General features: G+C 37.2%; 1 protein-coding gene across 6 annotated transcripts in view; it reads right to left on the bottom strand.

The window, feature by feature from the left end:
- RBPJ (recombination signal binding protein for immunoglobulin kappa J region) overlaps positions 1-27,253 on the bottom strand; it is a 96,125-nt gene that overhangs the window by 27,249 nt on the left and 41,623 nt on the right. For 3 of the 6 annotated variants that reach the window (XM_073342342.2, XM_073342347.2, XM_073342345.2), the window contains 2 exons: positions 11,068-11,106; positions 7,098-7,193 (listed from right to left, as the gene is read on the bottom strand). In XM_073342342.2, the coding sequence (XP_073198443.1) occupies positions 7,098-7,193; positions 11,068-11,106 (135 nt within the window). Of the gene's footprint in view, positions 1-2,108; positions 2,202-7,097; positions 7,194-11,067; positions 11,107-14,825; positions 14,863-27,253 lie in introns of those variants that run through there. The other 3 variants (XM_073342344.2, XM_073342343.2, XM_073342346.2) reach the window with 3 other exon arrangements.

The following is a 27,253-nucleotide window of genomic DNA, read 5'->3' on the forward strand; positions in this document are numbered from 1 at the left end:
AAACGTTATGGTTGTTCTTGCAAAAGTTTACAACTGAACATTGACTTAATACAGCTTTGAAACTTTACTATGTAGAAGAAAAACGCTGCTTTCCCTCTATTTTTTTAGTAGTTTATGTTTAACACAGCACTGTACTGTATTTGGGGTTGTTGGATTTTTAGGTCTCTGCTGCTGCCTGATTGCATACTTCCAGTTCCAAATGAGGTGTGTGGTTGACTGGTCCGTTTGCAACTCTGGTGTTCGTAACTTTGAGGTTCTATTGTATGTACAGTAACGTGTGCATGTACAGCACTGATGCAGTTATTTCTCATTTAACATGGGACAAAAGAAGCCCCCATCTTTGATTAGTTTAAAATAACTTGGAGAAAAAGGAATTGGAAGAAATGGGTTAAGATAATAAATGAGAATATCTAAGTTTTGGTCATGGGCTGATTTTCAACTACATATGAAGAGAGGAAAGAGAAAAAAAATTCCTTCAACTATTTTTAGTTTGAAACAATTTCCAGAGTTCAGAATTAGAAACAGAGTGGGACTAGGTGCTATGGAACAAAGAAAACTGCTTTCCCTTTCATCTTCAATTTATAGGGACTTCTAGTCCTCTACATTAACCACAAGACCATAAGCTTCTTCTTGAGTGGGAGGTGGAAGTTCCCAAAGAAGTAATCTGACCAACAAAAAAAAGAAAATGATTAAAAACCTATTGCCTCTGATTCTCCAAACCTTTGCCAGAACCCTGACTACAAGAGGTACTAGTAAAAAGGCATACAGGAGTCCCCTTATCCATTGGATAGATAAGGTATTCCCTTGTTAATTTTTTTCTGCCATGCCATGAGCAGAAGATTGGTAGCTTCTTTTTCAAGTAAGGGATGGAGAAATTTACCTCCACTGTTCCTCTGTGAAGTAGGTAGGCCACTACTTGCTCCAGAGACCACTTGTGAAGATCTGTCATGGATCAGCTCTTTCTGTTATGTTCTTCTTCCCTGCTAAATATATGGTGATCAGAAGTGTCTTCTGGGTAAAAACTCATTCCCACATCTGCCAAGCTTTGCGACGTAAGATGCAAAATTTGGTCCCTTCCTGCTTCTTGATGTAAAGCACAGTGACCCTATTGTATGTCTGAACCAGGGCCACCTTTTGGCATATCAGGTCTCTGAAGGTACTTCATGTATTCAGAACCACTCATCTGCTGTACATAAAATGTTCTGTTGTTGCTCCTATAGACAGACTAAATTCCTTGAGTGGGGTGGGGGGCACTTTCTTTGTATGTTCCTCATGTCATGTTGGACGAATCTGTGGTCACTACAATTTGAATGCCTGGAGTTTGAACTAAATCCCTAATTGAAGCTCATCTTTGGGACTGGCATTTAGCCAGAAAAGCCCAGAGGCTGTCCATCATCCAGAAGAGATGTGAGTCCCCCTATAATGCTTGCTTCCACTGTGATCTCAAGATCCACTGAGTTGGTCTCATGAGAAGAAAAGCCAAGGTACTCCTAATTCAGTTGAGGCCACCAAAACTCAAATGCATTCATAGTATGGCCCATGCTATCATCCATCTGATCTGACAAATCCTCTCCATCAGATTGGTCATGTGTTGAATCCTGTTCTGCAGCAGGAAGACCAAGCGGATACATGCCTAGCATAGCTCACATGTACTCCAAATGTCTGCTGGGGAAAAGTAGAGACTTTGAATCCTACTGACTCCAAAACCCTCGTGATGACATGGAAAAGTGAACAGACTGCTCTTTTGACTCCCTCCATAGTGGTGTTCTTGACCAGCCAATTCCCCAAGTAAGGGTACATGTGCACTCCCAGCCCCTCTAGTATGGCACCACTAAAGCCATGAATTTGGGAAAACATGGTGCTTCAGTGGTGAAACTACCCTAACTAGGCTTACCAGGGAACAATGGGTTTAGGCCAACGCTACTGAGTCCTGGCACTCAGCACTCTTGTTCAACTCTGGCTTCTGCTTCAAGGATTTACCTTTTGAAACACTCTGGCCTAGCCCTGTGCTGGTCTCAAAGTAGTCTTCATAGGTTCCCTTGATGTGGGGTTGGAGAAATACACCACTGTTGGAGGTGACATTTGCATGACAATATTTCCCCTTGTACCTGGTGGTCGACTTGGAGACAGTCAAGGCAGAAGATATGTTTGTCAATTACCCACATTGTTCTGAGCATGAAACCACTCAGCAGTCTTCTTTCCTTCTTAGGGGCTGAAGAAACTGACAACATCCACTGAAGAATACAATGCAACAAGAAAAAAAAAAAACATGAAAAATAATTAGGTGCCAGAGTGCTAAAAATAGGCATCGGAGCCACTTGGCAAGCCTTGAACAAGGCAAAGCACTCAATGACAAAACAATCTTAGCAATAACAACCAGGACCTAACTGGAAGGTAGGCACACGGTAAAGCATACTCAACAATGCATTGCAGAGAAAAACTGAACAATAACTACAAGGTACAGCTTCTGCAAGGAGTTCTTTCACTAACAGCTGTCAAGAAATTGCTAACTAGAATATTCCAAGCGTACTAAACAAACTCAGACAGTAGTATGTGACCACTGGTAGAAGGGCTGGCTCAAAGTCCCATTAGTGACTGCCTTTTGAGACCGTAAAAACTTCAATAGTTTGGGGATCTGTCGCATGCCAGGAAGCTGAGAACCAGGAGTGAAATGGTGGATGGTATCTTTACAGAAACATAACTAGCACAATTCTAATCTAGAATCAAAGCCCCCAGAAGGAATCCAGACAACTATGCTGAATGTAACATCTGAGAACATAAACAATAACTAATGTACACATGTCATTGCCATATGGTTCACCTGCAAATTTCTTCTGTTAAATTTCTATCACCCTTGCCATTCCAAAGGCTATTATTACTAAAGAGAAATATGCTCTCATCTTAGAAGAGTGAAGGACCTGTCTATTATTATTTCTATTACATTAACATCTAGGAACCCTAATCAAAGATCAGTGTGCTAGGCAATGAATAGACAAGTAAAGAAGTTGCCAAGAACTTGGGGACTAAGTCTGGAAGTACCTCTTCCTAAGGTTTTTAAACAAAATCACACTACACAACATTTGCACATCGTATGGTTCCTTTCCACCAAGAATGTCATACTATTGATTAAGCCTCATCAAAACACCTGCAAGGTAGTTATTACCCTCATTTACAGATAGATAAACTGCACACAGAAAGGTTAAAAGGTTTTTCCAAGGCCTCATAGCAAACCAAATGCAGAACTGGAACAGAAATGAGGAGTTTCTATAGCCTCGTGATTACACTATCTCTATGACTGGAAACTGGAATTACAAAAGGAGCCCCAACTTCTGAAAATTTAGAAGCCTGTCAAGTAAAGATAGATTATTCATTACACGTCAAAAGTGAGCCAAGATACTACCTTATCACATTAAAGTCCAGGACCAAAAAACATGGAGAGATCCTTCTATGAAGCTTAAAATACAATGTAACCATAGGCACAATCAGTAATGGTTCAATTAATAACCTCTCTCTTTGGAAATGCAAGGAAAAAAAATGGATAAAAACTAATGTTCCATGAACATGATTAATCATTAGAATAAAATGTCCTTAAAACCTTTGCTAATTTTGTTTAGCCCAGCAATAAGAAAGGAATAAGGCATGTCTCGCTATGAGTAAAGTAAAATGAATTTGAAAATCAAGGACCTAAATCTGCACTCATTTGCACAAAGTATCTGGAGGCAGAAGTGAATCCAAAGATTTAATTACAACTGGCACTTCTGAGCCTTCTGTTGATACCGGCAATTTAGTTAATAATGAGACATCATTTGTGATGCCAGAAGTTTGGGAGCCTAGTGTAATACTCTAAGGTATCTTCTTAACTGGTTTAAACACTGGTTTGAGAAGGAGAATAAAAATTAGAATGTTTAATATTTAAACAAAATGTATAGTTCTAAATATTCCAATTTTTCTTTTAATAACTTTAAATCAGTATTAAATCAGTTTGGCAATGATGCTATAATCTTATACTGAACTGCCAGCCACTGTCACCGTGGAGCTCTCTCTTCCTGAAACTCTGAAGGTCTAAAAAGAAATCTATACTCATTTGGTAAGTCTATTACTAGGAAAATAATTCAAAATACCTGGTGTGAATAAAAACTCCAGCTATACTAAATAGTGGATGGACCTACCTCCACAATGTCCACAGAGTGATGGAGGAACATGCTATGCAAAAATATTTTATGTATCTATTTTAATCAATATCTGATTACAGTTCAGTTTCTGAGCCACTAATGGTGGCCATGACACCCCTGATAAGTGATGTAAAATTTTTCGTACCAGATCATGAGGATCCAGTATCAAACACTACAATACAGTTCCCCCTCAGAAGAGCTTTGGCATTTTAACATTTGGCATTTTGTATTTATGTAATATTAATGTCGTTCTGATTGCATCTTGTGATTACTAGTTGGCATGAGGACAGCAATTCTCAGGAGTTGGGAAAGCATACTTGTATGCATGCCATAGTGGTTTTACTAACATTAACAATATATACTTATGATAACCAGCAATCCACATCAAGAATGCCTGAAGCTCTACTCTGTATTTTATCCATGGAATTGTTTAGGGAAATATTACCTGTCAAAGGCACATGGGAATATTTAGAAATTGCTAGGAACAAAGACCCACCTTGGAAGTATCACCTCATATTTCTTAAGAGTCATTTTGGAGAAGGAGAGGGATGGGGACTTTACACATTTTCCTAACACAAATGGTGAGTTTTAAAACTTCAAATAAAATGAGCCCTCCCCCCACTTCCTTTACTGCAATCCAAACAGGAAAAGAGTAAATCTATCCCTAAAAGGGTTGGATGGTGGACGACTCCTGCTCCTGAAGTACTTTGGGCCCAAGAGAAGGAACAGATTTCTGTCTGACAGAGGAAAGCTCTTTAGAAAAGCGTTTTCCTATTGATGGAAGCGTACAAAGCTTTTTCAGGGGTTAAAAGAATTCAGTATGCTGTACTCCTTAACCATGCTATTTTGGAATAGGATGCAATCTGGGAAGTTAACCATGTATTCCTGCTGTTCAGTCATCATGAATCTTGATGGCTGTAAAATCCTCTTTTGTGAAGCAGCAGGTACTGCTTACTGCTATTCTGCCTTGAATTGTAACTCCCTTGCTATGTGCCCAAAAACACTGCAGTCAGCAACAGAGGGCTGCATAGTCGCATACACACGGTGCACTTGTTCACTTGTGTCCTTTTTTTCCCCCTCATTGAGTTTCCTATTTGATTCTCAAGATGAAATGCAAGGCTCTAAAGAGATCTAAAATATCATTAACAATTAAATGGAACTGCTGAACCTGGAAACTGCCTAGAAGAGAAGCTTAGTGAAGACTGCAAGCTGTGAAGGTCTTATCAGGAGAGTGGAAATACACTGATGTACCAGTAACTAGGCACAGAAGTGTGAAGAACAGCCAACAGTGGCCTTTTCATGAACAACAGAGGCCCAACGGTCGGAAATGAATCCATTTGTACTAGTGGTATTACATCTCAGTACTCTGCAGGCAATTTTCTGATGGATTCTGATTTTCAATTGTTTTTGTACATTGAGATGTTTAATATCTCAACCCTCAGGAAATTTTACAAGCAATATGATACAACAGGATGTGGACCAAGGTGGAGAAAGAAAGATTAAGCATCAAAGGTAACAGTACATGCAGCACGTGTGGCTGTTTTGTGGCTATTGCACATAGATAACATCTGTGTCTGAAACCTCATCTGCTCTAGTCCAATATTTTTAGCTCAGCAATTTAACTTTTGAAATTTGTTATGGACACTTACAGTAACAGTCAGTCATTGTGCATTATAAGATAATTAGAAATCTAGACATAAGGGAGCTTTTTCTGATTGATGCTCCAAGTCAGAATTTAAGTGCACCGGCAGAACAGTGCCGAAGAGTCTGCACACAACTTATCCATAAAGCACATTCACTAACAAGCCTTCCCAAAATGCTTCTTCTGCAGCTTCTTGCCTTAAAAACTACCTGAAGCGTACTACAATTGCCTGGAAATGCAGTGATCAGATATGTTGTTGACAGCTGCAGTATAAAAATCTACACAAATAGACTCAGATAGACAGCATCTTACTACTTATATATTGATCTATATTTGGCAAGAAGTTGTTATAACAAGACATACTTTATACTAATTTTAATGATACATCTCGATGTGTCTTATTGCAATTACAGGCCTGATTCAGGACAGCACGTGCTTAAATGCTGTCCTGAATTGAGGCCATGTATATCTTTATTTAAAATTACTGAAAGAAAAAAGCTGACCTTCCCACCACTTCTTCCAAACAAAATACTTTAAACAGACACTTTACCATGGAAAAATAGTTTATACTAATAGGAAAGTCTTACTAAGACTTTCTCCCATTTTTCTAGAGCTAAGTTTAACTATAATCTGAATACGCTGATCCCCTTAAAAGTGACCAAAAAAGAGGGTGTGTGTCACTTTTTATTTTGGTAAAGGTTCTCATTCTATTGTTTTTTTGTTTTGTTTTTTTTTTAAATTAAACACTGAGATATTGTCTACCTCAGAATGCTCCACAAGTAACTGGAGTACTAGTTAACTCAGCTGGCATGAACAGACACAGAAGCACCTGCAACAGATACAACATTGTTATTGGGGTGAAGAAGAGAAGTGAGGCCCAGGCTAAGGATATCCTTCTCCCCACAGAAATCAAACTGTGCAGGGAAGAACCCCTGCAAAGGATATGAGGATCTACAGAACCTCACTGCTCTCCCAACCATGTGAACTAGATAAAAGAAAGAAATCCCAGGGTGAAGTGAACCTGGGGACTGAGACTGCCAGCAGAAACAGACACAAACGTCTATGTACTAAAAGCAGCAGTTTTCCAACATTCACTATACAAACATCTGTCTAGATTTTGGCAATACACTTGATATATTTCATTAATACATTTATTTAGAATCAGATTAAGGTGTTTTTAATTTAAGGCAATTTTGTTAGGTACTATGCTAAAATTAACGACACGCCAGATAATCAGTTTTTTTGACTCGATGGGAGAGAGAGAGAGACTGACTCTTCCTTACCTTTTTTCATTTCCATAGGACTTCTGTGCAACTTTTGCATGGAGGATTAGTACTGTTTGATCACCCCGCTCCTTTAGATAATTCCGCATAGCTTCCCTAAAAATTAAATTTAAAGTGAAAATAAGTTTTGGAAGTTTTTTTTAGTTTTGTAGTTATAATAATTCAAATAGAACTTTAAGAAAAAAGTGCAGCTGAGGTGGAAAGAAGCAAAACCGGGGGCACATGCAGCACACTAACAATACAGAGTTGGGTTTAAACCAGATGTTTTAAAAGATAATTTTGGGGACAAAAAAAACAGTATTCAATTTGCACCTCACAACTGTAAGTTATACTGCAATACTTTTCAGTGGGTTTTCAACATCTACTACCATCTCAAAGTTTTCCACTACAGGGAAACCTTGGGGTGCTGTAGAAGGACAGTGTTTATTTCAATACGTCCATTCACACCAACAGGGATGTTTTGAGGTCTTGTTGTTACTATTTACAATAACTTGCTACCCATATTTGTTCAAAAACATTGAACAAATCCAAGGTCTCCTTTGTTAGTTTTATCTGATGTGCACTGATGTGCCTACATGACATACACGGTCCATGTTGGTTTTCTAACATTCATCCACACAATGACAACAGAAGCCAGACAGAAGCTGTTCGGCTTAAAAACAAAGACAACCATCTCTTCAGTTGAATAGGTAGATGATGACATTTTACTAGTCTTCTGCATATTACACCAACCCTCCATTAAGCACTATAACCAATTCAAGGTCCCCTGGTCCTTACCTTCAAAGCCCTTAACTAGGTAAGTGCAAATACTGAAGCTACCTACTGAAACTGACAGAAGTAGAGATAAAACTCCGTGGAAGGGGTTTCAGGACATTTTTGGTGAAGGGCATCCACCTAAAGGCAGCCACGCAGGAGATCAAACTCAACCAATGTTTGGATAGTTCTTTAATGGCACCAAAACATTTGTTGACCGAGAACTTTACTCAACCAAGGAAACAATATTCTTAGTTGACAAGATCTGTTTCCACTAGAAAGACCCCTCAGATAAAGAGAGCCTATGGAATACAAACTCACCCAGGACAGTGGGGGACAGAACGTAATCCAACTGGGATGACATTTCAGCTTAAATTCTTGTACTTGTCACATAGATACCATGGTAACTGGTGCACCAGAAATATGTATATAAGTGGATGATGCATCGATACAGAAATATGGGCCAAATCACAATTTTAAATGTGGATTACCTTGATCTCGCGAAATTTGGCTAATAACTAGTAACATCGATACTATGCTGCATACAGCCATAAAGTATAGACAATAAAAAACTGTTTCTCTCAAGTATATTTACATATACTATCTGAGACTATTTACATAGGTATTCAGATGTTCAGTACTTTGTAACTACGAAACCAAAGATTAATATCTTCTCAATGAATTATATTTACATATTTCAGTACTGACACAAAATTCTCCATTTTAGCTTCATTTAACTTAATCATAAACATATGTTCAAATTGCAGAGTGAATTATGCAATATCCATGAATATCTACAGTACTCATGTTAAACAATTGTTCAAAGAAACTGAAACAAATATAGTAAAGAATGCCCATGTGCTGTCAATTCTAGTGTATATTAAGCATTGTGTTGGGAGCAAATTATCTCTACCCCTTTCTTCTGCTCTAAAAGCTGTATTCATAAAATCACTGTTGCCACATAGACCTAACCCCCTAAGAATGGAAAGACTATCCTCCTTTCTCTACCGCTTATCAAGAAAATGTTCAATAAGAATAAGAATACCTACCTCTTACATAGCTATTTTCATCAGTAGATCTCAAAGCACTTTAAGGAGGTAAGCACCATTACTCATCATTACTAAATATGTAATTTTATATATGACTGCAAAAGCAAATAGCACAATAGAACAGAAGTTGCTTAGAGATCTTTTTATTCCTTCAAGGAACTTAAGCAATGAAGAGAAAAAGAATGTTTCAGAATTGCTGAAGAACATGTATCAGAAAAAAAAGTTATTTTCCAACTGGAGATGGCAAGTAGGTGCAACATATTCTATTAGTCATATAGGACTTTTGATAAATAGAAAATAATTTAGTTAAAAGAGCATTTGAATTTTAACATAATGGTATATTCTTCAGACTATCTAAATGTATCATATTCTTACTTATATTTTCTATTATGTATTAAGTATAGGATTGCTAATTCAAAGGGAAAAGAGATACAAGAAAGGACTCCAATTCACCAGTTTCCACCTTCTTTGCCCTCTTGTACTCACAAGAAATCTATCTTCTGGGACACGTCTACCCAGATCCTAAAAGATGTTCTCTACTCAATTCTTTAAGCACAGATTCTCAACGAAGAGGTCAAGACCACAAGAGGCATTGGGAGGTCTTAGTAGAGGATAGGGGAGGGCACTTCTTTGTTCAGATTTTATAGGATGGAAGTTCCTCAACATTTTACTACATTTTCAGAACATGGGGTCTTGGTATGTAAAAAAAATTAGAACCACCCACTCTCACATGGGAAATGGTTCCCAGGTTGAAGATACTTTTCTAACCAAGTAGCTGAACCCTAGATTCATCAAAGTTAAGCATACAATACAGTTTATGCCCTGATATCCTACAGGATGTTCATTCAATTTTCCATTTTTAATTAATCCCAGGAAGGTGGATCCTACCAACAAATTTGGAAGCAGAAAATTCCAAAAGTGATTAACCTTCAAGGGGAGAAAATACTTCATGATTTTAAACCTAACCTGTTTAAAAAAATCCACAAATAGATATAGATAACTGTATAACTCATATGGGAAAAGAGAAAATCACCTGTTGATCTTATTTAAAACTATTATGGGATAAACTCTGGTTTGAGTTATAAGTACTTACAGCCTAAATATGAAGCAAGTTGAGCACAAAGCTAGAGTGTATCTGGAAATGCATTCCTGATGAAATGTACCCCAAACCTGACATGACACAAAACATGTTTCTTCTTGTTTTGCATAAGGCATCCTGCTACCTCACATAAAAGGAAGTAGGCCAGGGTACAGTGGGTGTGTTATGCCCCCAAACACTATTGTTCACACACAGAGCTATAAACAAAAGTGCAGGTTTTGTGCAAATCAGGCAAACGCAGTCGCCAGCATGAAGTAAACATTTACCTACAGTTGCCACACAGTAGTAGCCAAGATTACTATAGTTTTCCCCTCTCCACAGATTAATCAGTATTTATAGTAACTGTTTGGTAACAATTGGAAAATGGTGACTATTTTATGGCTTCTACAGTAAGTTACTCCTAGACAGAACAGGAATAACTCAGATAGAATACTTCACAGCCCTTCTCACAGCCTTTCATGAACAGGTTCCCTTGAGAATGTGGTACTACTTATCACTGGTCACACTTCACAAAACTTTTAGGTTAAGATCGTTCCCTGACAGCATTCTTGATTGTGATGTACATTGCTGCGCAAAAGCCGTCAAATACAATATTTAAATTCTGCCAGTAAGAGAGTTTTGGCATTTGATGTGATTTCATTAGCCACACTTATCAATGAATATAGGGATAGAATGTATATGTACTTGTCAATGAGGAGAGGTTTGAAGTCATCTCTGGAAACTTAGACCTGAGCAGATTAACACCTACTACAATGCTCTACAAATAATAAATATTTGACTACATAAAAGCCAAGTGATTTCTGCAAAGAATTTTGAATTTCAGATTAAACAGAGAAATGAAAGGAAGGCAATCAATGTTCAGAGTACTATTTCTGGTTGATAATTTGTTTGTTAAAGCTTTCCATTTTGGGGGAAAGATTTTAAACCAACATTTTGAAATGTACTCTGACTCTCTGCCGAATGATTATCCTTCAGCACTGAAATTAAAGGCTGACAAGCTAAAATTTGTTATATATCTTTGAAAGGAAAAAATAAGTTTAGATAAAATGATAAACTATTCTATGCTCACCTGGTAAGACGTTTAGGTTGAGGTCGCTCACCAAATTTCCTGTAAACAAACAAGAAGCCAGTAATTTAAAACAAACATTCTGTGATAGATTTTTACACTTAAATATTAGAATTTGCTATATTGCTGTTTCTTTTTTTATGCTGACATAATAAAGTATATATACACACACACTGATATATTTAAAAACACAGTACAAGTACTGATAACTCATTTATGATTCAGAATGTTTTAAATTGAGTATGTTCCATTTCTATTTTTGTTTAAAGCAAACCAGCCTCTTTACAGAGTTTTTCTGTAATACTAAAGACATTTCTATTTCAAAAAAATCAGAAAAATTATATGTTATTCACATTTTAACTAAAATGAAAAAAAGCCCTTCACTGTGAAATTGTTCTTTATGCACCAAAAGGCCTGGCAAATGAAATCATCCATTATTGTCCAGTTGGGGGGGGGGGGGAAGGGGGAAATGTAGTACAATTCCTACTAATGTCCTTGTTTACTATGCCTTCTGCAAAAAGTTATATTTGCCTCATTTTTCTGAAGTTTACTTTAAAAGTCCAAGTTTCTTAACTACATCAAAAATCAGGTATCTGCTATTACCACCTACTAGAAGTGCCAGTAAGAACTGTTACTAATCAACACAATGACAACAACATTACTAATATTGTGATCATCAGTTGTCTGATTCTGAGCTGGCAAATACACTGCACTATAAATACTTCACATTAGAATCACTTTTCTAAGAAACTGGGTTTCCCCTGCCCAGTAACTTCTTACAGTAGGGTTGACAAAGTTTATTATATACAATGGTTTAGAGACTCAAGAAAAGTTAGGTTCTCCGCTAACACGTAGGTATAGATAGGGTGATTCAAAAACATCTAATAATCCAATAGCATTGTGAGGCTATACTACCTCACCACAAACTTTAAGCTAAATCTTCCTAAAAATATTAAAGTATGTAAGAAGATGCATACATGAGTTGTATGGAAACATTCTCTTCAGTAATACAAAGCAAACCAAAAAGTTTAAGTCAGAATTGTCAAGAAGATTTGAGAAAAGGAAGGCAAGAATATTGCTCCCCTGCCTCAAAACACGTCTGTTCCTATGTTCAATCTCTTAAAGGAAGTACAATCACAAGCTAAAATGAGAACAAGAAACGTGTAGCAGCTAGCTCAACACCCTTCTACCTAAAAATAAATGATATGAGACAAGGAAGTCAACCATGCAATGAATACACAGCCATTACTGGTAAATACACCAGAATGGCAATGTTCTTGGTTCAGTATATCATAAACAGATATATCTTTCCCTTTATGCTTCATGAACAATGAAACAAATCCATCTATAATAGTGCTCTACAACATTTGAGGCTCCCTATTACATGACAAGAGATCCCCTAATTTATGGAGCAGATCTGCACTAAACTTTGTAGCAAAGCAAGTACAACACAGTAATGTTAATTGATTATGCAATTATTCAATACACCTAAATTTTATTTAAGTAATTCCAGAAATGCACCACAAAGTGAAAATATATAATTAATGCATATAATTTAATTTGCATTGTAACAGAGGAATACCATCCTGCTTAGGAGACCACCAAAAGAGAAAAACTATAAGGGACAGGCAGCAGCATTAATTTAAGGTGATTAAATCCATTTAAAAACACACCTGAACTATTAAACCAGTTCAACTTTCTGTGTAGACCAGACCGGAGTGTTTTGGAAGACATGTCTGTTTTAAATGAATTTGCAAGCTTGAGTGAAGGATTTTGCATTTAGCTCTGAGCAGATGACAACCATCCACTCTCTGAAAATCAGGTCTCTTTAAAGTATCTCAATTTGGGCACCCCAAAATTGAAGTACCCAACATCACTAGTCATTTTTCTGAGTGTTGACCTAAAACCTAAAAAGTTATAAAAATTGATTTTACTTATTATTTATGCTTTGTTTCTTTTTTACATTAGTCTCAGCTTGAATAATGAATGCAGATTGCTCAATTTCACTTATTTTTATGTACTTGTGGCACCTGAGAGACTAACCAATTTATTTGAGCATAAATTGGTTAGTCTCTAAGGTGCCACAAGTACTCCTTTTCTTTTTGCGAATACAGACTAACACGGCTGTTACTCTGAAACTTATTTTTATGATCAGTATATAGCTGCTTTCACTTTATTTCTTGTGTGTTAGTGCAATGCTGAACTGTTTGGCCTTTGAATGTTATAAGAACTTATATGATTCTATTTGGAATGTAAAAGTAAGTGTGTGTGTCTGTGTGTGTGAGATTTTAAACAAGAATATATGCTGCACTAACATCTATTTAGTCACTGTTCTCCTTTGGAGACTTACGACAATAGTTATATTTAAGGAATAAATAGGGTGAAAAAAAACCTGAAGATTCACTTTCCTGAGACTCTCACTGACCAGGCAGTGAACTATCTCTAACCAATGCCACCTGACCAACTGAAGCAGAACCTGAAAGTTGAGTAAGTAGTATGACTTTGTGGAGAAGTGCATTCTCTGTTGCAGTGCTACCTATGTAGTGTAGCTCACTAAGATCACCTGATTAGGGTCCAATGCTGTGCGAGAAAAGTGGATTTCGATTTTTTATATTTATTTATATTCTGACCAGATCAGTTATTAAACTTTCATTTACTTATTTATATTACGGTAGCACTTGCAGGCCACAATCTAGATTAGGATCTTATTCTACAAGCAGCTGTATTATTCAAAGAAAGGAAAAGTTCCTGCCCCTAACTAATCACAATCTAAGGCCTTCTCTACACACACAAACATATACACGGTTTTTTGAGTTAAATCAGTGCAACTCCCTTGCAGAGACTCTCTTATTTCAGTTTAAGAGAGTCTTATGTGGTGTTACTGTGGCTTTAAGAGAATCTCCAGCGTGTTGGAGCAGACAGTGGGAGGAAGAAGTTGGTTTTAGGTTAGACTGATAGATGGACCTGAGTTAAGATGCTCTGTATATATGTTAACTATGTAGCTAATAAAGAGTCTAGTTAAGGTGCTGGCAGTGAAAGAAGTTAAAAAACCACCTATAGTAAAAGTTACTGAGAAGTGAAAAAAGTTTGATCAAACTAAGATGGATCAATTAAGAATTCCCACATTTCTAAAAATGTCGAGAAATGCTATGGAAAACTGGAAAATGTTTCAACAAATATTTGATTGATTTTTGAGGACACTGGGATCTAATCATAAAGAAGATGAACAAAAGACTGCCATCTTTTTGAATATTGCAGGTACTGAAGGAATTTCATTATATAATTTATTTGAGCTTACTGTTGGAGAACGAGCTCACTATGAGTTTGTCTTAAAAAAACGTCAGAAATACTGTTTACCAAAAAAATGAAACATTTGAAAGATTTCAAATTTCACTCAAGAAATCAAAAGTAGGAAGAGACTTCTGCATCAGTCTTAACAGATGTAAAGATAAGAAATCAGAAATGTAATTTCCAAGAATCTATCTGAGTAAATGATAAGCAGTCAAACTGTGATGGGTCTAACAGATATCAGTGTAAGAAAAAGACTGTTAGAAGAACCAGATCTAAATCTGGAAAAAGCAGTGAGAATTTGCCAAACTACTGAACTAAATCAACAATGATTTCATATTTTAGAAAGAAAACAAACTGATGCGAATATACACTTAATAAGAAAAAGTCTATTGAGGAAAACAGTGAAAATATTAAAGTTGAAAAATATGAGCATATGAAAGAATGTTCTAGATATGGAAGAAGACACCAACCTAAACAACGTCCAGCATATGGGCAAACCTGTCATATCTGCAAGAAACAAAATTATTTTGCAAAACTTTGAAAACGTAAAAGTCAAGTAAAATTAGAAATATACACTTAGTTCAAAATTCAAAAAAAAGTCTCGGAGAAGATGCTGAATAAGGAATACAGAGCTTATAGTACACATGAAAACAATCTGTTTCTGGGTATTTTGAAACAGTCATTCTGTGAACTACAAGAAGGATACGACAGTACACTATCTACTAATGGAACATTTATTTCATATGTAATAGATACAGGTGCACAAGCTAATATAACTTCAGAAGAAATTATAAAATATCTAAAGTAAAAACCTGTATTAGGAGAACTAAATATTAATTTGCAAACTTACACTGGTGAAAAAAATCCTGTTATGGGTATTTGTGAATTACAAGTCATAGTTAAAGATAATTTAGAAAACGTACGTTTTTGTAGTAGTTAAGGGACTATTAATTTTTATTTTAGGTTTATAAACATGTTTAGCACTAAATCTAATTGGTAGAATTCAAACTATTCAGGATTCTGAAACATTGGAAATATAGTATCAATTTACAGAGAGTTATTCACTAGAATTAGTAAATTAGATACAATGCATAAAATAGAGTTAAATGAAACAAAGAAACCAATAATACATGCAACTAGAAAAATACCCTTAGCTTTAAGAAACAGGGTACACAAGGAACTGGAAAGGTTAGTTAATTTAAATATAATTAAAAGAGTGTGAGAGCCAGCTGAGTGGGTGAATTCATTAGTAATCGTAGAAAACAAAGATGGATTCTTATGGTTATGTTTAGATCCCAATGAGTATGTTAAAATGGAACATTTTAAAAATATCTACCAGGGAAGAAATATTTGGACAAATATCAGGAACAAAATACTTCTCTTCTTTAGATGCTTTGAATAGATTTAGGCTAATAGTACTGGAGTAAGAAAGTCAATTGCTATGCACATGTAATACATCTTTTGGATGTTATTGTTTTAAAAGATCACCTTTTGGATTATGTTCAGCTCCAGAGATATTTCACAAAGCAATACAAAAGATTTTTGAAAATATATATATATGGCACACAAGTGTACATAGATGATATAATAATATGGGGAAGAACTTTCCACGACACACCTTATATTGGAGTGTCCAGACCAGGTAGTTCCCCTGATTTAACCAAGTTTCTCAACCTATTTAAATTGGTACCATTTTCTTGTCTAGATAGGGCCTAATTAGACAAGACAAAAAGTATTATCATCCACATTTTACAGATAGCGAACTGAAGCATAGAGAGATTAAGTGAGTTGCCCAAGGTCACACAGGTCTGTGGTAGAGCCAGGAATTGAACCCCGATATCCCGAGTAAATTCCAAAACCATCCTCACTTTGTACACTTCCAGATGAAAGTTACAGATTTTGTTGAAATGGATGTGTGATCTTGGATAGGTACTGCCTCTACTTAAAGGAACTTTTTCTAAGCACATAAAGCTAAAATCAAGCCTGAGAGAACAAACTATTAACTCTCTAAGCTGCTATCTTTTTAAAATACAAATACTTTTGGGGATTGTAGGTCCATGTTTGTTTACTGTAAGCCCAAATTGTGACTGCCTCTATTAAATCAAGCTGCCTTTTCTACAACTGTATTATCTCAGTCCCCTTAAGCTGAAGTCCATGGAGAGGTGAATGTCATATCATGGCATTTTTCAAATGAAAACGAGCATGCTACCCTCTATGTTCTCGGCATTTCTTTTCTCACTACAAACAGGTTCTAAAGTCCAAAGCTTTGTATGCACAAATGGCCACAGTCACAGCAATATTAATATATAATTTACTGTTTGTAATGTCTTTTGGGATGCCTTATGCATGGAAAGCAATGTGAATAGATATTGTTTGTATCTAACTGGTAGCAAGGACAGAAGTCTCTTTTACATAAGGTGCTTAGCAGACTGTTGGTGTTCAATGAACAACAAAGGGCTCCACACACTCAGCAGCACAATGGACCCAAATTCCACAGCAGGTAGCCCATAAATGCACTGCAATATTAATTATGAAAAATCAGAAAATTAACATAATGTGTAGTTGATGTGAAGTAACATCTTCTATGGGATCTCTAGATGAGGGCAAAAGTTTCCCAGTAAGGCTGAATGTTGAGAATCCCTATACAAACAACACTCAGTTTCTGGAGACAGTATATGGTAGCTGGGTAAAGCTCCACCCTTTATGGTCCCGAGCTGCTGCCACATCTCTACCTTGGCCAGACAGAGCTCCGACCAACAGTAGCAGTTCATCAGCTTTGGCCCTTGGCTGCCACAACCCTTCCTCCGCAGTTTCTGCACCTCCACTGCATACTTTGCATCCTTGGTGGGACAGAGTTCTGCCCAGTGCAAGTGGCTCATTTTCAAAACCTCTGCATACCACATTCTCTCCCTAGGGCATACACCTTCAATGTTGGGCAAGGGTGGTCTTGACAAGGCAGGACAGCTGTTGTATCACATGCTGGCTCCTGCTTTTATGGCAGCAAGGTGGGACAATGTGCTGTTTAGGTAATTCACTGTGAACACAAAAAATTGTGTTCTTGTGAACACAAAAAATTCTCCATGCTGGGTGTCGGACTCAGGCTGTCTTTTCTGGGAAAACTTCAGCCAAAATGGTCCAGCCATTTCTGAGAACAAGCCTGGAAAAAAAATAATGTTTTGCTCCTGTTAAATTCTGGCAACCCTTTCTTTTAACAGCCCTCGCACCCCAATGTTTTAGAACAGGGACCTTGAAATTTGGCAGGGGTTAACATTTGTGCCAAGGATGTGTCTTTCACCATCCATGTGAAAAATGCCCAATTTTAGCGAAGAAGTGGGGAGAGGAAAGACACTGAGATTGGACAAGCCATCCATGGAGGGAGATTGGGACTGGGCACCACTAGGGATGAGGAACTTGTGAGTAAGGGGGAGGAAGAAGGAACTGGGTGGTTGAAGGGTAAGACTGGGATTCGTGGGCAAGAAAACTGGGACTGGGAATCTGGAGGGGTAAGACTAGGACTTGCTGAACAAGGACACTAAGTCTGGGATCAGAAGCCTGAGGAGTGATGACCAGGACTGGCTAGGTGAGGAGAACATGAATGGAACTAGGAGAAGGCAGAACTGGGACAGGGTCAGGTTGAAGGGGACACGACAGATGGGGTAATGCTTGGGGGGAATGGGCAGAAAAGACCATGCACACTAAAATACACTTGTCTCCAGAGCCTGGAATGGAACCCCAAGATTCCTGATTCTCACCTTTCCCCCCTCTGCTTTCCGCAACTATCTGTGAAACCTACTGGCAAAGTGCCCCACCCCCTTTAGACCAGCGGTACCCCAAATATTCCCCCCATGCCCACCCCAGCCTTGTGACCAGTAATGGCATGTGTCCACACACACACACACACACACACACACACACAGGGCCGGGAGCTGAGTCACAGCTGGGCTGGTGGCCGCAGCCAGGGGTGGAGCCAGCAGCTGAGCCACAGCTGGCGGCTGAGAGCAGGAGCCAAGCTGCAGCCAGGGTCAGGGGCTAGGAGCAGAGCCGGGACCGCAGCTGTGGCCGGAGAGGAGCAGGCAGCAGAGTGGGGCTGGGTGGCGCTCTGGCTCACGCCCAGCCATGTCCCCTGGACATTCCTCTGCACCCCCCTAGGGAGCTGTGCCTCACAGTTTGGAGACCACTGCTCTAGCCAGAGAGGATGACAACCTTCTTCTGCATCAGTTACTCTGTTAGCACAAAGGATAGAGGTCTGTGTGTTGGATCTAAAGGTTTCACCCATGCTCAGGACCCATGTGGGTATCAATATGATGCCATGTGACTGAATGTCTATTTTTTCAGTTTGCATTTAAAAAAATCTACGAAATTACACACAAGAACTATGTAAAACACATTAAGGTTGCAATGTCAAGCATTCCAAAATTAGGAAATGCCAGAATTAAGACTGCCTGTGCAAAATCCTTAAATCAACAAATCATACCTGTTTTTACTATTAATTCACTACTCTATTCATAACAAGCCTAATTCAAAAGTCTGTATGACTGAATTTTGACTAAAGTTCTCAAGCAGCATTTTTCTTACTTTGTCTATTTGTAATTTTTGATTATTATTGAGAAAAATATTTCTTCAGTTTGCATGTGTATGGTGAAATAAACATTTACTGATAAAAAACGAATTCTTCCAAGCCTACATATAATGCTAAGTATGCTGAAAAATCAGGTCCCAAGGGTCTCAAGTTGGGCACCCAATATATTAGTGGGATTCCTCAGGCCCAATCTTTTAACCACCATGAAATACAGAAAGATTAAGTTCCACTGAGGTGCCATGTATGAATGAGTGCAACAGTGTTTGTGTCAAAGAGAAAACAGATCCTAAACAGCTCAAGAGCAGACACTTGCACTTGATTCCTCAACAGAAAACTGGGCAAAGAAGTGTGTAATTCAGTGACATCCTCAGACATAATGGTGATGAGTATGGTAATAAGTAGCTAGAGCAGATGATAAGTAGCTAGAGCAGATGGATTCTTAGCCTGACTTCTAGGTCAGGTAACTGAAGATAAGAAAAGAAGGTTAAAAAGTTACCATGTATCTACATGGCTCAGGTGAAGTAAACAAAGGGAGAAAAAAACCTGCTTGATGGACAGGAAATAGCCACTATGAGTTTGTGCTTGCTATACAAACTTCCTTGTTATTACCACCAAGTAGCACTCCTTCAGTGCTATCATTTGTGGAAACACTAGAATAGACAAGGCCCAAACATTTTTTACTTACATGTCATATTACCTTCTGAACAGCGTTAGATGATGGGGATAACAATGCCTGAGCTTTCCCTACACTAGTGTTGGGCAAGGAGGTTTACCAAGCTCTGCATTGTATGATATCACATTTACCATAAGGCATGGTTTTCAAAACTATTTTTAAATTTTGTTTCATAGTAGCTAAAGCCTGTCAATCTGGGTTTTTAAACTACCATTTGAGAGTCCCAATAGAAGAAAAGAGAAGATAATCAGATACCAAGATGATCTGACTGTACAATGTTATTGTAGCAATATCAAGTGGAAATTGTAGGAGCAGAATAGCTCCCTTCAGAAGATGAGAAAGTTTGTTAGACATCAACAATTGTTTAGAGCAACCAACACAAAGGCATACGTCCCCATATTTAGTTATAAATGAACTAAAACCTTGAGAAAGTTATTTTAAGTAAAAATGAACAATTTTTATATTAGTTCCTGCTATATCTCTATATTGACTGCTAAAATAAAAAATGAATTTTAAAATTTCATTAAGTGTCCTGATTTCAATGGTATCAGATAAGTCCCTTCATGGAATCCACAATTTACATTAATTTCAGCAGCTATTTCATTCTAAATTGTGTAGACCCTAGTTTAAGATATCCAATCTATTCTGCTATGAAAGTTCGCTCAGTAGTGAAATAACCCCAGTATATTTACACTTTTCCTTAAACTATACTAAAATGAGGATTTCAGGGATTTGAAATGTTACTGTAAACATCTTATCTTCTTCAAAGTGCAATATTAATTGTCCTTAAATCAATATTTAATTTATTCATTTATACTGCTCCAGGTTTAAGGATTAAAATATGTAAAAAATTAAATGGGTATGTTGTGATTACATTGCCCCATGTAACTTTGATATACTAAAGAAAATAAATTATGCCACATGTATGAATTCCAACAAGATTCCTAATTATAATGGTACCACAAATTAGTAGCTTATCGAGAGCATGGATGTAACAAAAACGTGAACACCAATGCTCAATTGCTTTTTTTGCTCCCATTCTTGCTATTCTTTATGGTTCATACTCACTTTCACGTCACAGAGCTGGAACAGTACCCCAGCAATGAGATACCATTACCAACGTCTATTTTCATTTGTTTTAGCATATCCAGAATTCCCTGGACCCTCTGTGACATTATGAGTGTAATATAATATCTCATTGAAAGGTGACTGGGCCAGAAAGAGTTAATTAACTCACAGACTGACCTGACCCATGGCCGAACTTTAGAGACTGGTTAGGAAGATATGTAAATGAAAAGAGCTTTGAAGTGCAAACCTCTATTGTTAGAGATAGAAGAATAAATGTTTGCTCAGGTCTTGTGATGTAAGCAAATAAGTCTTGTCTATGGCTATAGCTTTGATTCAAAGATCAAAAAAGGAAAATTAACATTTAGGAAGATACTTGAGTGAAATAGTACTATTGTCTATGTCTCTTTGAAGGTTGTAATAACCTGTATCTGAACTGTTTAATGGACAAATTATCCTGTGCTAATTGCCATGATGCTTGGAAGAAGGAAAGTTAAGCCTATTGTTTTCTCAGGCCAAAAGGCTGCAGGAAATGTATAAAAACCTTGGGATATGATCCTTCTTCATCTCAGATCTGCTTTGGGTTTCAAGAGGGGGAAACCTTAAGCCATAAGGATTGAGATCCCCAGTCACTGACTGGAGTCACCCTGAATATGGACATTGGTCTATAACCTATGGACTATTTCTAAAAGGACTTTTGGCAACTACAAGCTCATCTCTGCTATGTAACTGAACCTCAAGAATTCAACTCAAGTCTGTATGTATATTGATCTTTTAACCAACATGCTCTCTTTTTTTTTTTTAATAAATTTTAGTTTAGTTAACAAGAATTGACTATAGCGTGTATTTTGGGGTAAGATCGAAGTTATTATTTGACCTGGGTCTGGGGCTTGGTCCTTTGGGGTCAGGAGAACCTTTTCTTTTATATGATGAAATAAGATTTTCAGAATTTATCATCATATGTTTGACATGTGTCTGGATGGAGGCCTGAGGCTGGGTACTTTAAGGGAACTGCATTATTTGGACTTCTGAGTAACCAGTGAGGTACTATAGACGCTGTTTTGTGCTGGCTTGGTAAATCTAAGTATTGGAATATCCACCAGCATTTGGGGTTTGTTTGCCCCGTTTTGTTTGCAGTTCAACCTGATTGAGTGACCTTAGCTGGCTCCCACAGGCAGCACCGTCACACCCTCACATGTACAAGTCCAAGTTCTCCGATACATAGATACAGTAAGACTTCCTGAGAGACTAAGACAAATCTTGAACAAACAACTGGCTATGTCTTCCCAGTTCAAGACAGCAAGAATTACTCCCATAAAGTTTCCTGGCTGATGAACAGGGGCCGAAATATACTGTCACTTTATATTTTAAAATATTATAATATATGGGAGGTCGTAAACCACAAAACAAAATTCACACATGCAGCCTACTAAGCTAATAAGCCCCAATAAATGTCTGATACAGGCACAGTTAAAAGTCAGAAAACAGCCCATCTTACTGAAAACAAACACAAAATATAACAATGCAGAAACACTGAAGTAAAATAAGAACAAAATGTCTTCAGTCTTCCCTCAAAGGAGCCAGAAACATATTACAGCAAATATCTAGACCTCTTTCTAAAAGATATGCTGTAGGTCAAACAAAGTTAAGGTCTTGATGTAGGTTACTAACTTCTTTGGCCTGTGTTATAAAAGAGATTAGACTGGATTATGCAAATATTTTCTTCTGGCCATAAAAATCTCTGAATATCCTTGTGAAGAGAATTCAAAAGGAAAAAGCCCTGCTTCCTTCCCAGAGGGAGAGCTGGCCAAAACATGAAAATCCCTTCCCATGAAAAATTTGGATTTTTTTGAAAGAAAAAGATTGCCCTAAACTAATACAAAATGTCAAAAAAGCAGAATTACTCAATGGAAATGTTTTTTTTTAAACTCCATTCTAGGAGAACCAAAACTAATGTTATTGGCCACCCGCCTGGAAAATTCAACTGTCTTAACAAGGGTGTGTGTGTGCTCTCATCAATTTCATGGGTGGAGGCAGAGCACATGGGTGTGCTATAGGAGCCCTCAGGTACAGCTTTTATCAATTTCACTTGCAGAATGTGAAATTGACAAGAGCCTTCCAGGCAGGCAGGCAGTAATTTTGATTTTCCCCAATGAGAAAAAAAAGAAATCTTTAGCCAAATTTAAATTTTCTCATGGAAAATTTCAGTTTCGCAAAAATGGCATTTTTTGTAAGAAAAAACATGCTGATGAAAAATGCGCAATCAGCTCTACACAGAAAGCATGAAGCAGATGTTCAAAAAGGCACAGAATATGACTGAAACAATTTCTGCCCACAAAATTTTCACCCACAAAATTGAACAGCAGAACATTTTGCACAAGCAATTAAACTTCAGGCACAAATCAGGTCAAATTAGGGACAAATTAGGTCAATCAAAAGCATGTTTCACTTTATTATAAAAGCAACTAAATAGTGAAATGAACTGTATCTTGTTTTAATTGTAAAAATCTCAAACCACCTACACATTAAAATGTGGCTAGTATTGCAGGGAGAGATTGTCTATACTACAGAACATCTTTAGAGGGTTCAGACAACTTTTCATGAGCCAGAAGAGAGATTTTTGCAATATTTCAGATGGATGCTTAGAGACGGCATTAACCTCCAGATTTGGGGTTAGGAGGAAACTTCCCTTGAGAAAGGTTATCCTGTTGCCTAGTGCAAGGTTTCTTGCACCTTCTTCTGAAGCTTTCGGCACTGGCGACTGTCAAAAATAAGATACTAGACTTAGATGATCCAATATGACAATTCCTAAATGTGTTTATCAAGTGAGGATTCTCTCTCTTTTAGATAGATCTCAATCTAGTGCGCGAAGTAGGGGACTGATTCCACTCTACTCAGGAGTTACGGAAGGTGAGCCATGTGAAGTGTGTGCTCATTACCGGAGCAAGGCAGCTAAAGGAACTAGACCATACATGGAGGACACAGGGATAAAGAAGGTTTTGGTTTTAACTGCTAGAGGAGAGTAACGCTTGAAAGACAGAGAACCTTGAATGGGACTCCAGATTTTCATAAAATCGGTGGAGGAGTTTTGATACACTCTATGGGGATCAACAAGAAGGAAGTAAGAGAATTTCTGGCTTCTCCAGAGCAGCAAGAGTAGGCAGGAAGGAAACTTCGCAGACTTGGGAACATGACAATAGAGCATTTTTTGCTCATTTCTGTAAATGGGTAGTGCACTGAGGGTCCTTAAAGGGAAACTATGGGGACTGGCATTCCAATGAACTTTGGGTGACATTCTGGTTAGTGCTTTAGCATACAAGAGGACTTTTAATCCTTCATTTAAAAACCACGTTTCTCAGCTGGCAGATGTGATTATTTTATAAACACATTTACAAGTAACCATATGACACAAACATTGTCACAGTAACAGTTAAATTTGAAAAAGTGAAAAAATAATAAATAACTTTAGCTTGGTTGAGGAGCAGTTGAAGGAAAGTTTCTATTACTTTTTTAAAGGAACTAACAAAATCATTCTGACCACTGTACTTTCATGTTTTCTCTCTCCCCACAACTCTTTGTAAGTCACTTATGGGTTTTTTTTAGATTGCAAGATCTTTGTACAGGCATCATGTCTTCTTATATGTTTGTACAGCACCTAGCACAATGAGGCCTTGATCCTGACTTGGACCTACCAGCATTACCACAATATAAACAAAGCATTTTTTTTTAAAGTATATAGTGTGTTGCTATGTTGTTCTGAGTCCTAGTCTTGTCTACTGATGACCCTTGTACCCTACATATTCACATCTGCAATAGTAGAATTCACTTTACTAATAGTATTTTTATAAATTTTGCTTAAGGTATTGCTACTGGCACAAGGTTCAATTAAAAAGAAATGCGGAGAATGAAATTCACAGTTGCCTAGTCAGTAATATATTTATGAAACTTGTATGGGAACTAACATTTTTTTCAGCAATTAATTGGCTTGAGCAAAAGCTGCATCTGATGGAATCTTTATTTTTCAAACATATTGGGACTCTACTTCTCCTTTACATGTTTTGTCTTTTTTCTGATCTCTCTCAGGTAAAATTTAATCATCACTTGGTAAGAGGCGTGCCAGGCTTTTTTATAAAAATATATAATTAGAATTACTGAATATAGGAATGCAACAGATGTAATATATATGGATTTTAATAAAGGATACAGTCCCATGAAATCCTGAAAATGTATTCAAATTAGTCTGGCTGTGACAACATCATGTGGAATTAAAATTGGCTAATAATAAAGCACAATGAATCAAACTGTAGAGGTGTTAGAGAAGGGACTATCTTTTGCCATCAGAATTGAGCTAGTTATTAAAATATTAATACTTTTGAAAATAGGAGTATACTCATTAAATTCATAGTGATACAAAATTGGGAGGAGTTGCAAACACTAGTGGGGACAAATAGATGGTATCATGCAGAAGAAGTTTAACTTGTAGTCAAGTTTTTCTGTGTGCCATTCCACACCAAACACCACTCAACATGCATCACTGAAAAAGCAAAATTAAAAACCAATTTCTGCTTAACAAGACATTTAATTAAATCAAACGTTACATATATCCTGAGTGAAAAAAACTGTCTGCAAAACTAAAATAACCTTAACTCTAACCCTATAGAGACATCAGCCTCAACATCTTTCCTTTTTTACTCTAGTTCACAATTAGGGCCTGATACTGCAGAAGTTTGCATGGTTAATGGTATGCAAGATGAGGCCCCCTAAGTTGTTTCATTTTGGATCAAGGACTTCAAGGGCTCTAGGAAGTTTGCATGTATAGTTGTCGACATCTTAAATTTGTGAATGCCAATGTGTGGTGTAATGACCATAACCCTGCCATTCTCCTATTTTCCCGTGGTTATACTTTTCATAAGAACTTGTAAACAGTATGTTAAAACCTTAAATATGGAGTATGATCCAGACTTAGAAGCTTAATATCTATAGACCCACTAGTTCTGTATTTACAGATGTGCATATACTTAACACATCAGTGACTTCGGTGCTAGGGAATCCTGGTGACAGGAACCAAAGATAGATACATGAATCTTAAGCATCTGGAATTTCTCTATGCTGTAATTTAATTAATAATTTGTAAAATATGTATTTTCCTATGTTGTTTATGGCTGTGAAGATCTAAGTGACCACAAACACTGATAAGATTGCTGTCTGCACATCACCAAAACAACGGTAATCCCCCCATGTAGTGATGTCTTAAGAAACAAAAACAAAATCTCCTACGAGACAACCTTATCCATTTATATGATTTTTTCCCATTCTGTGGGTGCATATTCATGAATGATTTTCATGGATTTAAAGCCAGAGGAACCACTGTGATTATCAAGTCTGACCTCTTGTATAACAATACAATAATAACTTCTATTAAACTCAGTGTCACAATTGTGTATGTAACCTTAGTTGTTGATTCACAGTTTTCAATATTTGTTTGTCAGATGTTGTTGATTGAATTGGGTATTTGATTTGTACTAGACAACCTTAACCAAGATTTTTGGTTTTCTGACAGCTGACACAGGAAATGTTAAATAACATGCAATGTGCTGTTGAGACCCTGATTTGAGATCTGTATTTGAGCAGGTGGCGTTCTGTGTCTTCCCAAAGCTAAAAATCGGTAACACCCAAAAGCCATGCTCTTCAGGCTTAAAAACAAACAAACCAATCGTGCCCTCAAACCAGTTAAAAAAATGGAAGCAGGTTATTTTTTAGAGGCTGCCCAGGAACTCGGGAGCCATTTGATATTTGTTATCACTTAATAGGTTTTGTTTATTTGCATTTTAAGATGCCATATACTTCAATATGCATATTTTGATTTTTTTTATTGAACTATTAAGGCATTTCATACTTTATTCTTCCAAATGTTGTATGAGGCATGGAGCAAAAGGATAATTGACAATCAAGTGCCTTGACATTCAATTAAATGTTCATTGGTATTACGATTTGTTAGAATTTTCTAATATTCAGAGACGAAAGGCACCTTCAACAGAAAAATCCTAGTTTCTAAAAAGGAAAATATAGGTTGAATAACCAGGAAAATGTTAATATCATTATACTGTAGAGTAGCTTCCCTAAGGGGTATGGTGGAAGCTACATCAGTAGGGACATCTGATACTAAACTGGACAAAATACCAGAAACATGTATTACTGCAGGGAACAATCCTGCACTGAGAAAGAGATAGACTAGTTGATTTGATGGGTCTTTTCTCTCTAATTTCTGTGATTCCATAAATAAAGTCTTCAGAATTTTTAAGTGCACTAGCTGTTCTCATCCCCAACCTTTCCTCTTAAGTTAACTTTTACTGATTATCAGAACATTAGAGGCCACTGCAGTCTAAGTTAATACAAGCTGTGAAAGGTTCCAACTCCTAATGATTAGTCCGGGTAACCTCTGAGGGAAAGGAATCTTAAAATTCCTCAGCTTGCTCACATCCTAAACATTTTAGATGCCCTTTGCTGCTTCCTCTCACTTAAATATGGCCATGAAAGTTGTCTCTGTCATTTCCTTAATAAAAATGCTCTGGAGCAGCAGC

This window comes from Lepidochelys kempii, chromosome 4 (assembly GCF_965140285.1).
Source record: "Lepidochelys kempii isolate rLepKem1 chromosome 4, rLepKem1.hap1, whole genome shotgun sequence".
NCBI lineage: Eukaryota > Metazoa > Chordata > Testudines > Cheloniidae > Lepidochelys > Lepidochelys kempii.